This window comes from Diplotaxodon limnothrissa, linkage group LG16, assembly GCF_057381915.1.
Source record: "Diplotaxodon limnothrissa isolate DT_005_m linkage group LG16, D_limnothrissa_male_GT1.1, whole genome shotgun sequence".
NCBI classification, from domain to species: Eukaryota; Metazoa; Chordata; class Actinopteri; order Cichliformes; family Cichlidae; genus Diplotaxodon; species Diplotaxodon limnothrissa.
The window spans coordinates 24,577,605-24,590,666 of record NC_140611.1 but is presented as its reverse complement, the minus strand read 5'-3'; the positions used below and the strand labels follow the sequence as shown (position 1 = coordinate 24,590,666).

At 37.2% G+C, this 13,062-nt stretch overlaps 1 protein-coding gene across 1 annotated transcript; it reads right to left on the bottom strand.

Annotated features, from left to right (window-relative positions):
* Positions 1–4,064: 4,064 nt before the first annotated feature.
* On the bottom strand, positions 4,065–6,298 carry fign (fidgetin). The gene has a single exon (XM_085374862.1). The coding sequence runs from the start codon at positions 6,288–6,290 to the stop codon at positions 4,065–4,067; it is 2,226 nt and encodes a 741-aa protein (XP_085230988.1). The 5' UTR covers positions 6,291–6,298.
* Positions 6,299–13,062: the final 6,764 nt, after the last annotated feature.

Sequence of the window (13,062 nt, the reverse complement as noted above, 5' to 3'; positions counted from 1 at the left end):
GTATGTGCAGGTTAACGTCATCTTTGTTTTCAAGGTGCCTTTTTTTTTTCTGTGACTAGTTCTTGACAGCGTAAAGACAGTCTCTGTGAGGTAGACTGCTCAAATTCAAGGGCAAGCTTTTATTTTATGCATTTTTTTGTTTGTTTTACATTTTTATCCACAAATGCATGACATTCAAAATGACAGGACATGAGTACTACATGTAAAATATGTAGCAATGAGGTAGAAAAGGTTATAAAGAATGCCAGACTGAAAAAACTCATGATGGAAACACCATTTTAAGCAGTTCGGCAAAATCAAATCACAGAAAAACTGAAAGATATTGAAAAAGATGATACAAGTGACTGAGAGTCAATGTGCTTATCAAAGGTTCTGCTGACATGTTGTGACTGTATACCCACATCACCTTCAATACTGAATGATTTATAATAACATCTACAACATCTGAACTTTACAATGTATTTTGATAAATGTGTCTAAGTTTTCCTCATATCAGATATTTGTCAAAAAAATGTTTACCGTTTAGCTGTCATGACAAATAAAATCATAGAAATGTAACATTTTATGTGCCTTGTGTTACATTGTGCTCTATTACACATTGTTTGGGAGACAGCTTTCTCTAAAATGCACGAAAGATTACTTACATACAACTTAATTTGAGTGGACTATTCCCCCTTTCAATGTACATCTCTGCTGCTTGTGAACAGTTGATCTTTTGTACTTGTGAAATCTGTGCTTGTAAATCGTGCTCAAGGCTTCTTAGTACCTACTTGTTAAAAAAACACAAAAACAACAACAACAAGAAGAAAAAAACTTCTATATTCAGTCTCATATTCCAGTGTGTCATTTTCTACCAAACTCTGTAATAAACAAGTTAACCATATGTGTATTTGTCTTCCATGCAGATATGCTATGTCCATTCACTTTGATGGGGTGAGACTTGAAACTTATTATTTCACAAGCTCATGTATCTCTTAAACATTTAACACACTTTGATTCTGTAACTTAACAATGCCCAGTGAGATGGCAAGAGATTTTCCAATTATACATAAATACATCCGGCAATAAAGGTAAATTCGCAGCTTCCTTAAAACTGTTTTCATCTTATATAGGAGAGAAAATTAAAAAAAAAACCCCAAAACAAACAGACGCATAAAAGGCAGTAAATACTTGATGTGTAAGGGCTTTTACAAGTAGCATCAACTTTTTCCAATTTCATGTGTTTGCCCTGAGCAGTGGCCAAATTTCATGTAACAATGTTACAATGTTTTAGGATAATTTCATTTGAGAAAAATTGCATGTGACTGGTGAGTATGACTGTTACAATTGACATAATGCGACAATTATTACTACTAATGAACTTACAATGAATGTATGTTTATTTTTTTTATAACTTCCCGGTAATTCCAGTCCCTTCAAAGAACTGGTGTTGGAAATTACCATTGGTATTACATGTACAGAACATGATCGATCCTGACTGTAGTCGTGCGTTACAAACAAACTACTGAATATAATAAATAAGTGAAGAGGGCATGAATATTCTTCATTACTGTTTCTCCAAATATGTGTAGGTCTACAATTTTCAAACTTAACAAATACAATGATTCTGTCCCTAAGCTGATCAAAATGTGTCGGGTTTAGTTACCGTTTTACCAGTTACAATTACTTGTATGGATTTAATTAAACTGCTTAGATTACTCTTCTGTAAAGTGTTACATAGATTATATGAAACTAGAAACAGACTTTTGGTGCAGCTGGTAGATTTCTTGCTCTGTAATTGTTCTAAATGCTTTGAAAACATCCTGATGTGGATCTTCGAAAATTAATGATATCATACCAGGTAGCAGTGATCATTGTGAATGTTGTCTAATAAAAGATAAAAGATAAAATATGTGCAATAGACAACAACAACAAAAATACGGTCCTTAAGTGCCTCTACCCATCTACATCTGCATCTACTTCAGTGGCATTTTTCAATGTGCGAGTGCTTTGCTTTCCTTACTACTATGAGTACATAATACATTCAATACTTTTACTTTCCAATTCAGCTATCAGATTGGCTCTTTTATTGTTGGAAATGTTGCATGGGCATGTACTGATAAATGGCAGCAAATAGTGATTGAAAACATTGTACGAGTTTAAGTGTGAAAATTATAATAAAATAAAAACAATTTACCAGACAATGCAAGACTAGCCTTTGGAAATGTCCCTAAAAGGGAATGCCACTCAATTCATGGATGTTACACTTATAGCCTAAGAAGGAAAAGTAAACTTCAACATAATGGAATCATTTTTAAGACAAAACATGTGCAGGCTTACACACGTCTATGTTAGACAAAGATTCAGGGGTCTAGCAAGGTACAGCAACAAGATCACTGGTGAATCTTGGCTAACACAGAGCAAATTATCCTTAAGGCAAAGGCATAGTGTATCACAAACCTGACATTCAGTGGCATTCCCCTTTACGTATATCATATGGTGAGTAACAAGGTTCTTGGCAGTTATCAAAATGTAAAGCTAATAGATTTTTTTTCCAGAAATTGTTTTGTTCGTTTTCAAAGGATTTTCTAATCGAACAAGCAGAAGAGATGCTGACATTTTGCTGTCCCTATGAATTTGTCTTTCAGAGATAACAAAGAAACTGAGGTAGAAAGAAACTTGGGCTATACATAATCCTTAGGTTTCATTAATGATAAAACAGCAGCAAGATGGAATGAAATCGCTTGGGGCAGTCGTCATTCTCAACCCCAAGATGTTTACCCTTTGTATTTCTTTCAGTTATGCATAACCACAAGCTAGGAATTTGTGTCTGCAAACTGGCAACTAAACAACAGGATCATTTTATTTGATGTAAATGAAGATTTTTTTTTCTTTTGACAGCCAAAAGGGGAAAAAATGCTCCAAACAGAAATTTCTTTAAGGCTATAAGTCAAGATACACAATGATTCCATTATTTTTAAAGGCAATTGTCTGATCATAGAACAAGTTTCCATTTCAAACTAATTTCAAAGTTAAAGAATCCTAGACAAATAAATGAGAATTACTCTCAAACATTCATTGCAGGAAACTTCTCATTTTGAGGTATTAAATAGCCTTTCATGGTTAGATGATGCGATTTTAAATGCAAGTCAGATGCTTGTGTATTGTGTAGTGCTTTGATACAAGCTCATGAGGTACTAGACATATCATCAACATCATCATCACTTTCCTGAGTTGTCAAATAGAGAACATCAAAAGAAAAAATGGTAGAATTTTACATTGTGACTATTCTGATATTTTAACAAGAATTACATAGTAATTTAATGTTGAAATTGAATTCACTGTGTCAGCTTTTTTTCAAAAAATGTAACTGTCACTTTTATTTATAGCACATCAACCAAATTTAAGTTGAGTGAAAAACAAACAAACATATTTTCATATTCTCCACCTAAAAATAATGGATATACCAAAGTTATGGTAAGTAAATGACTTACACATGCATAAAATCTGTGTAAGGTAATGAACCCCAACTAAAATTATGCCAGTAAATTTAATTCAGCTCAAATTAACCACGGGTGTTCACAGAGAGCACAAAACAGACACAGCTGAAGAACACTGTTCAATAATAAAGAGAAAGCAAGGTTTTGTCACATTGTAAAGCTTTTTTTTTTTGTATTAGCACATTTCACCAATGAAGATTGTGAGGCAAAAAAATACAACAAAAAACTTAAACAGCACCACCTCAGGCACTTGATAGCAACTAAATCTCAAGATCAGCAGAATAGTATATATATATTTAAATATATATATATATGTATATACAAAAATGTGGGGCATCTTCTCCAAGCTGTTTGAGTTGTAGTTAACACATGGATTTAGCCATATAAAGTTTCTTTTCTGATTTTAACCAAAGTCTGACGTCCAGACTGATAACTTCTGTCAGAAGCCAAAAAAGGAAATTTCCTTTACTCTATATAGCATGTTCATGTCATCACTGTTTGTTTTTTTTCTTCCTCACTGAAGGCTAAACACTTATTTGTACTTAACAACTGGTTTTAAAGAAACTGTGTTTGATAGGTCCCATTTCATTGACTACAACCAAACATTTTATTCCACTCAGTGTACACATCAAGTTCTTTTTGTGATATGCTGGGCTGGAATTTGCAAAACACATTGTCAAAGTCTTGGTAAGAGATTGGCCTCATCTGACTGGGGTGGATATTTGACAGGTCAGTACCAGGCATGCCATGGAGCGGACCTACGACAGCCTCTTGACAGAGTTGGACCACATCCAGTCCTGAAAAGCCTTCTGTCCTCTGAACAAGTAGTGACATCTCTTTGTCACTAAGACAGTAGTTATGCTGTGAGAGCAACTGACTGATTATCTGATGGCGTGCAGTCCCATCAGGCAAGGGAATTAACAATCTCTTGGTAAAGTACCTCCGCAGGGACTCTGGGATCTCTTCAGGCTTACTTGTGGAGCAGACCACAAGAACATGGTCCTCAGTAGAGGTCAAAATACTGTCAAGCTGTATGAGAAGCTCAGCCTTCAGGTGATTCACAGGACTCTCCTCACTGAGCTGGGCTGACAGCAGTAGGTCCACCTCACTGATGAAGACTACTGCTGGTTGGCGACAACGTGCCATGAGGAAAGAAGCCTGGATGATCTTGTCCCCTTCTCCCAACCACTTGGTCACCAGTGCTGAACTGCTTAATCGCAAGAAGGCAGCCCCCAGTTGGTTGGCCATGCAGCGTGCCAGAAGTGTCCTACCAGTTCCCTGAGGTCCAAATAAAAGGAGGCTCCGAGGTAACGTGGCCAGTCCGCTGAACATATCTGGCCTTAAAATGGGCCATAGTATCTCCTCTTTTATGGCTGCTTTGGCCATATCCAGACCTGCAATGTCACTCCAGTCCACTGGGGAGCCTTGCTGAAGGATTTCTGTGGTTACCAGCTCTACAAGGTTGGAATCACTATTCTTCAGCTGTTCCTCTGCAGCATGGATGGAGGAGGTAGCTGTACCTATATCAGACCCCGTTAGGGAGTGAGAGAGGTGCTGTCTGTGCTCTTCGGTTTGCTCGCTCATCATGGGAGATTCAAACTTGCTGTAGGGCTCAGTAGTTCTAAGATCACCTGCAGAGCTTTTTGTTGAGCCGTATGATGGAGGAGTTAGTGCTCTGCCAGAGTGCAAGTTAAATTTTCTTTGCTGATCAGAAGATATTGGCTGCTTCGTTGGTTTAAAAGCTAAAGATGTCGCTTCAGCATTTCTTTCAAAGCCACTGCCCCTGTTTGAGTCTGAGATGCTGCCATCTACTATTCTGTACATGGGGCTCTGTGCAGAGCGCTGTTGGTTGTAGCTGAAATTACCATAGCTTGAGTCCATATCTCCATGTCCACTCATGTAGAAAGCTTTTCGTTTTAATGAGTTGGATGTGCTGCCATTCAAAGGTGTTGGTGCAATTGGGGTATGATTATTGGACTGGTAGGTGTAGCCAGGCAATGTGGAGGGAGGGATTGGTGTAGGAGCTGCAATACCAGACGGCAGATAAGCAGAAGGAGGGGGTGCTCCCCCAGGGCTATAACCAGGGCCAACTGCAGCCTGCGAAGCATACCCTGTTGGAGGATAATTGTAGTTGGGAAGGTTTGGAGACCCAGTGTTGTAGCTCGGCACTAAACTAGGAGGAGGCGGGGGAGGGGGTTGTAATAGCCCAGCGCTGTGCAAAGGAGAAGGATGTGGGGATGGGAGGGCGGGGGTACTCTGGCCGCTGTAGCTAGAATGCAGGTAGGAACCGTTGTAGCTGGCAGTATATTCCTGAGAGGGGAGGCCCGAGTGGAGAGTAGTGGCTGTGTGACTTCCACAGTTACTACTGGAATAGCTAGGCTCAGACAAACTGCTGGCCACCCCTGGGGAGCTGCCTATGCTAGCTGACACATCTGTAGGGGGTAGGGCAGCTGTCATTCCAGCTTTGCTCACAGATATAACATCTGGAGCACAGTTCATTGGGTAAATCCCCTCCTGCCAGGACTCATTCTCTGACTTTCGTCCATTCATGAGTCCAGTAGTGCTATCAGAGTAGGAGCACAGCAGGGTTCTTTCATTTGGGCCTTCTAGGATCCCAGAGTACTTCTCTGCATATTTCTTAAGCAGATTGGAGGCAGTCAGCGCAGAGATGTCATCATTTGCCCACGCATACTGGTATGTTCGCTGTAAGTGCCCCCGGTAGGCCTCTACTTTGTGTGCTGGCGAGCGAGTAGTGGATGAGATGTCAAAGTGTTGCTCTGCCCATTGTGTGTGCTCTGGGGTCCACTGCATCTTTAGACCTGGATATTTCACATAGGGAAGAAATATATCAATGTAAGCATTGAATTGTGGTTTACCATCATTTAAATGCAATAATATTCTACAGTCAAATTATAAAAATTCAAACACACTGAAGTCCATAGGTGTTTTTATGACCGTTTTGTAAGAGGAGTAAAAAAAAACATACAAAGTAAAAAAAAGAAGAAGATATATTTGTTTAACCTATGTACTAAGTACATTTTATACAATATCAGAAATATAATGTTTAATACTATTTGCTTCATAATCTCTACATGTCTCTTATGACAGAAAACACTATCTGAATACACATCACAGACACGATGAGGATGTGGGACCCATCACTTGGTAACGGTGGTATAATCCACCCAACACAGAGCAGAGTGACACAGACATTGCAGGTCAGTCTATAATCCAACTCTCATCTGAGGCATTCTGAGACAGTTTCAAATCTGCTTGGAGGACAGCAGCAAAGCAATCTTCCTTGGCAGCGCTCTGTTGCTTTCATCACACAAACCCCTCAGCCCAGCATGAATTACATCCACATCGAGTCTGCCTACTGCTCCCTCATCGGCAGAGTGAGGATGAGGGAAAAAAAACAAAAAAAACCCCCCATGCTTCACTTGTCTTTTTCTCCCCAGCCTCTCTATGTAGCTTTAAAGGTTTGAATGACAGAAATAATCAAGTTAAATACTAAAATAAATCTGCAAATAAAACTTTTTACTCACGCTGTCATCTATTACTCTGAGATTATCAGAGGGTGTACTATATCCCCAAAGAATTTAGATTACTAGAGATTACAGCTCAAGGCAATCTGATTGTGTACACAGTCTCACATCTCTCATGAACACTAATCTGACCAAATGCCACAAGAAGATATGAGAGAGGATGCATTCAACTCAACTGTTTCTGCCCATTAGAATGTCTGTCTTTGTTAAAGAGGCAGTGTAGTGTTATACTGTATATTTCAGTAGGTTAAGTCCATACCACAGCAACAATCAGCTAATGTCCAGATTACAAATGCTGTCGATTCCCTTCTGACTCCCTCCCAGCTATTTGCCCACCAGCAACTCTAGACACCAGCAGCTAATTAGCGGGATGATGCTGCACTAATTGTGTTAATTTACAAGGTTTTAGTCAAAGAGATCCATGCTATAGCTCACATGGTTGTCAACCATCCAAGCTAATCATAAAGGAAAGAAAACCTGAGGCAAAAAGCCAATACATAAAAATAGCATAGCTATACTGTAGTTGAATAGAAATGTTTACCAATATGTAGAAAATGACATGTAAAAACAAATCCTGTTACTATGGAGAACAGTGATAAACTTTAAAATGTGAAACAATAAAATAAAAAAAGTCATACATGTCATACCACAAAATCTTGCAAAAAGTGTATTTAATCTAATATTTCTAATATTAATGAACTTAAAATGAAGCGTCTACACGCTTGAGAATTCCAAAAGTAGTTACTGACTAACATTACTGTGTTAGTCACTCATTATATTCCAGATCAACTGTTTTACTAGGTATGTAGGTGGGTCAAATGCATATTAAAGAGTCTGCAGAGGAAAAAATATTTTTCCATTACAGTCTGACACCCCCTTTCTTTATTCCTCTCTGCTAATGTGTTTTCTACTGTATATATATATATATATATCTGTAAAATCTCTGTAAAATCATTCAATAGACTTCTTTAACACTCAAGGCACATTTTGTCAATAACAAAATTGCACGCAGCTTATTGAGTAAGCTTTTTCTATTACAGCTAATCCTCTCTGAACAATGTGCCACTTTGGACAAGCAAAGAAGTGCTTCTAGCGAAGCATACTTGAGATCACTGAACATCAAGTATTTTATAAAAAGGAGACCATTCAAGATGATCAAAATTCAACGCACTGCTAAAATAAAGTACATTTGCACTTACAAAAAAAAAAAGAAAAAGAAAAACTTACACCTAAACCTGGCCTAAATAAATGGGTATTACATACACCAGCAATAACACGACACATTCCAGTCTTAATTGGTATCACTGGGTGTTGAAATTGTTTGAATGCATCAACCAGTTTAATTATACTGAAACATTTATAAACAGTAGTATTTTAACGAAAATCAGAGAATGGCTTGATAAAGAACAAATGTTATAGAATGGATGATCAATGCATACCAAAAGAAAGCATATGAATAAATACTATACATAAATAAAAGGCAAATAATTACACATATAGACACTAATCCATCAAGAGGCATAAATTCATGTGTACACACACATAGCAAATTAATATAATAAGCACCTACTTTGGTTTTACATGACAACGTTGTTCTTTATTGTACCCTCATAGAAATTCAAATACAACATCCACAAGATCCTTTGTCCTTCTTTGAAATGGTATAATTACAGAGAACTCTATTAGAGGAATGTTTTCAGATAGCCTCAGGGCTTGAGCTCAAATTCCACTCATCAGCGACTCACAAATAAGGCCTTTGTTAGACTTTTCTCTGTTTGTTAATTCATTGGTCTCAATAATCCTCTATGGCATATTTAAGATGATCATTGTAAGTAAACATTTGTATTGAAAATGTGTCCAATTCTGGAGTTATTTAGTTCATAAGACATCTGACTGACCCCATGATAAAGGCAAGAATTATCTGATAAAACACATAATTGTCCTGCACAGAATAATATAGAACAATTTCAGTTATACATTATAAATAAAATATCATCAGAGAAGATCAGAAAATACATTCGGCATGTTATGCCATGCTGTGTTATGGTGTTTAATTTCAAGTTGAGTGATCATCATCGATGAAACAGAGATGCTGACCTTTTTGGGAACTATTAATCTGGTAGCCTAGGCCGTTTTTAAGCAAACAAGAGTGGGCCTCCACTCTGTCCATCCAATTTCCTAGTGCGTAAATTGGACCACCGCTTGCACAATTCTCTATTCATTACTGTGCTGCTGAAAGGAAGCACAGAGGTGGCAGAGTGGTTTTCTTTTCCTTTTTCTGTCTATGTGTGTGAGTGTGAGCGAGAGAGAGAAAGCTAAATGCCTTCCAGGAGGGTTCCCAAGCATAAAGAGCTGGACTTTCCTTCCTCTTTTTGGTTTTGGGGGAGGGGAAATCAGGGGGTTGGGGAGGTGGGGGGTGAAAGCTGTCGTAATTGAAACGCAGCCTAATCAGACTCATTACCATTTTTACCAATTTGCACCACCAAAGATGCTTATTAGGTAACTGTGTTTAATAAGCCGCTCTTTAGAAAACTAACTGTAATGAGCTCTTTAAAGTCAAACTTGAGTGTGATTATGCACTGGAAGTGTTTTGCAGAGCTAAAGCAGACTGGTACATTTAGTCATGTACAATGTCATAATTAAGCTGCACAAACTCTGCACTTCACACCACACAATAGTCCCAGCCGAGGCAGTAGACATGCTGAAAAGTATTTATAATTACTGATCATTACAACCCTGGGGTTTTCATCGCTGGACGTAAACATAATTATGGGAGCTTTTGCTTTTATTCTGCACACAGAGCTCTCTACTTGACAAGCGTGAAAATATTGCAGACAGACAGTAATTATGTTTATAAATAAAAACAAGCTGATATTCATATTCAAATTCACTGGAGATATTCTAAGTAGGGGTGGGGCAAAACATTCTAATACAATGTGAAATGGTAATCGGTATAGCTACAGTCATTCATCTCACATATCAAGTTAAGACTATTTAAACTCAATTTAGAGCTCCATGTAGCAGTAGCTCCAATCTTTGGATGGCAGAGTGCCATTTAACCCCTCATTTAGAAACGATATGCCTTCCTCAGTTACGGTCTTTTCCGCAGCTACTGCCTATACATTTCAGTCTGTCTATCCATAGTAGCAAATTACTACAGGTCTCCAGACTATCAAAGTCAAATGATGCCATATGATTCTATTCTACTCCAAACTTAAAAGGAGGAAATGACTGTACAATGTGCTTATAGTATGTTTATGGCATCTTTTGAAAGTGTTTTTATAATGCCAATAATACAGGAAGATATGAGCTTGAAACCCATTGGAACAGAGGAAGCACCATTTCAAAGTAGCAAACAGGAAAACGTGTCTGACTTTAGCCTGAGCACATGTATTAACATTATCTATCTAAAACTACCCAATGCTGAGCCATTTGCACAGTTCAGATAACTAGAAACAATGTAATTTATCAATGAACCCGCTGATTTGATAGATTAACAATGAATGAGATAATTTATGTATATTACAATATTACATATTATATCTCCTGTCAAAATAAAATAAATAATGGAAAAAAACAGGTTTAAAGGAGGATTTTTAAAATTCACATTTTATTATTTATTATACTACTTTTTATCCATTTATTATTGTACTTAACTGGGTTGTTTCTGGAATATCAAAAAAAGACATTGACACCGAAAATTTAAAGAAAATGTACTGAATCGTGTTAAGAATCAAATTTTAAAAGGCAATAAAAATGTAGAAACATCTTCCACACAAAAAGTTTTGCAAATTAAGTTTATTATTAAGTACTGAAATTAATTTGATATTTATTAAAAAATGTTGTAATTGAAATTACTAGGGCTAGTTGTCAGTAATTCAAACAGCTACCCTAACTTCACATGAAATAGTCTTTATTAACAAGAATTAAGAATTAATGTAATGTGGATAACACACACACACACACACACACACACACACACACACACACACACACACACACACAAAACAAGTTGCCATAATTGCAAGTTTCTTTAAATAGGAGTAGTAGCATTTAAGAAATTTAAACTTGTGTGATTTAATTTCAGTCACGTATTATTCAGATAAATTAAGTACAAAGATATAAAACACTTCAGTTTGCTTAGAGAAAAACATTTAATGCATCCAGGACATTTAACTTGAAATACTTTATAAAGGCCGGCAATGAGAACTCAAAGAAATTAAAACTTTAATATAATCCCACTAATCAGGATCCAGTTGGTGAAGTAATATATAAATATGGCATCAAGAATACATTTCATATATAAATTAATTATGCCATTGTTATAACTTATGGGACAACAAGTTACAATTCTACAATTCTTTCTCGTATGTGTCCATAGACATCTAATATCAAATTTAGAGGTACAAGATTAGTTAACATTTTCTTAGTTTCGAAATTGCACAAAGACTTCTCTAGGCTTTTTTTTTTTCATAATTTAGTTTTCTATTGACCTTGTCACTGCTAGTTCCTCCTGGGAAGGGCAGCAAACAGACAGCTTACCTCCTTCACACATAACTACAAAGTCATCTTTTTCTTTGCACCGGCAAAAAGGGCACTTCACCAAAGGCTTAACACACACACAAAATTCATTTTACTCCGTAAGATCTCAGTCCACTCTGTTCAGGCATCCTCACCTACCACAAAGAGTTTGTTGCGCATCATCATCATCATCCCTCACTGGTGTCCCACATGTAATCACTGCCTATCGTGAAAACACATAACCAAACTGCATGTACTATTCCCCCCACCGAGTGACATTGTCTGTGGTGGGCAAAATAACATGTGGCCTTGAATAGGAATTCACCCAAAACAATAAAATCCATCCATTTTCTTGATCGCTTATACAGCTTAGGTTTGTGGGAAGCCTGGAGCCTGTCCTTGCTGTCACAGGCGGGGTACACCCTAGACAGGTCATCGGTCCATTAGAGGCCTAACATAGAGAGACAGACAGCCACACATCTACACACCAACTCACTTGTATTAGCTAGTGTAGAGATGGCTGTCTGCTAAGATTACTTGGAATTAAGACTGTCATTACCAGTAGATTTGAATTAATAAAACTTTCAAATCTAGAATTTTTGTAACTTATCAAAACTATTTTATGTCTGACAATTTCTAAATTGCAAAGTCATGTGGTGCACCAAAGCAAACCCTCTTTCGGACTATTGCTAGGTCCAAGTCTGCATGTTTTGCACCCCTAATCTAATGCACTGGTTGCTTATTAGGTTTTTACATAAGATTATAGGATTACCATTATGAGCCAGGCATGTTAGCTAAATTATCTCAAAAACTGGTGTGGTCTATTTTGCAGAGATATAAACTAGCTGAACAAATGTGAGGCAAACTACTTGTCTTTAAAGTCATACATAATATTTTATTTAAAAAACGGTATTAATGCCAGGCATAAAATTACCATTACAATACTAGTAGACCACCTATTAATAGTCATCACTACAGTAATAGCTTAACCAAAGTGGCCCTAGTAGTTGCAATCACCATTACTGAGGTAGCACTCATTGTATGTTACTAACACTAAAGCAGACATTTAAAAACTACATCTTTCTCTATTGCTGTTATAATTGACAGTAAATTTATCGCTTACAACCAGAGATGGGTAATCTGATTACTTTTTTCAAGTAATGAGTAAAGTAAGGGATTACTATTGCAAAAACGGTAATTAGATTACAGTTACTTTCCCGTAGGAATGCTGCGTTACTGCGTTACTAAAACCGTGATTTTTTGCGAGAATGTCTCACGACAGCTGTGTTGGTGACAACAGCTGTGTGCAGATCAACAATGGATCACATATCGATTGTGGGAGAGAGTATGAGCGTGCAGCGTTTAAAGCGTGGAAGTACTGACCTTACTTTGAGTTTGATTCCATAAAAAGTGACAAAAACATTAGCGTCCATCGTGCGTGGGAAAAAAAATTCTTTTTACAGCGAAAAAAAAAAACGCTAAACTTCCAAGCAAGCACCGAGTGCGCAACAACATAA

Bases quoted from the DNA above. Each gene is read 5' to 3' on its own strand.
- fign (XM_085374862.1), bottom strand. From the start codon at position 6,290: ATGCAGTGGACCCCAGAGCACACACAATGGGCAGAGCAACACTTTGAC.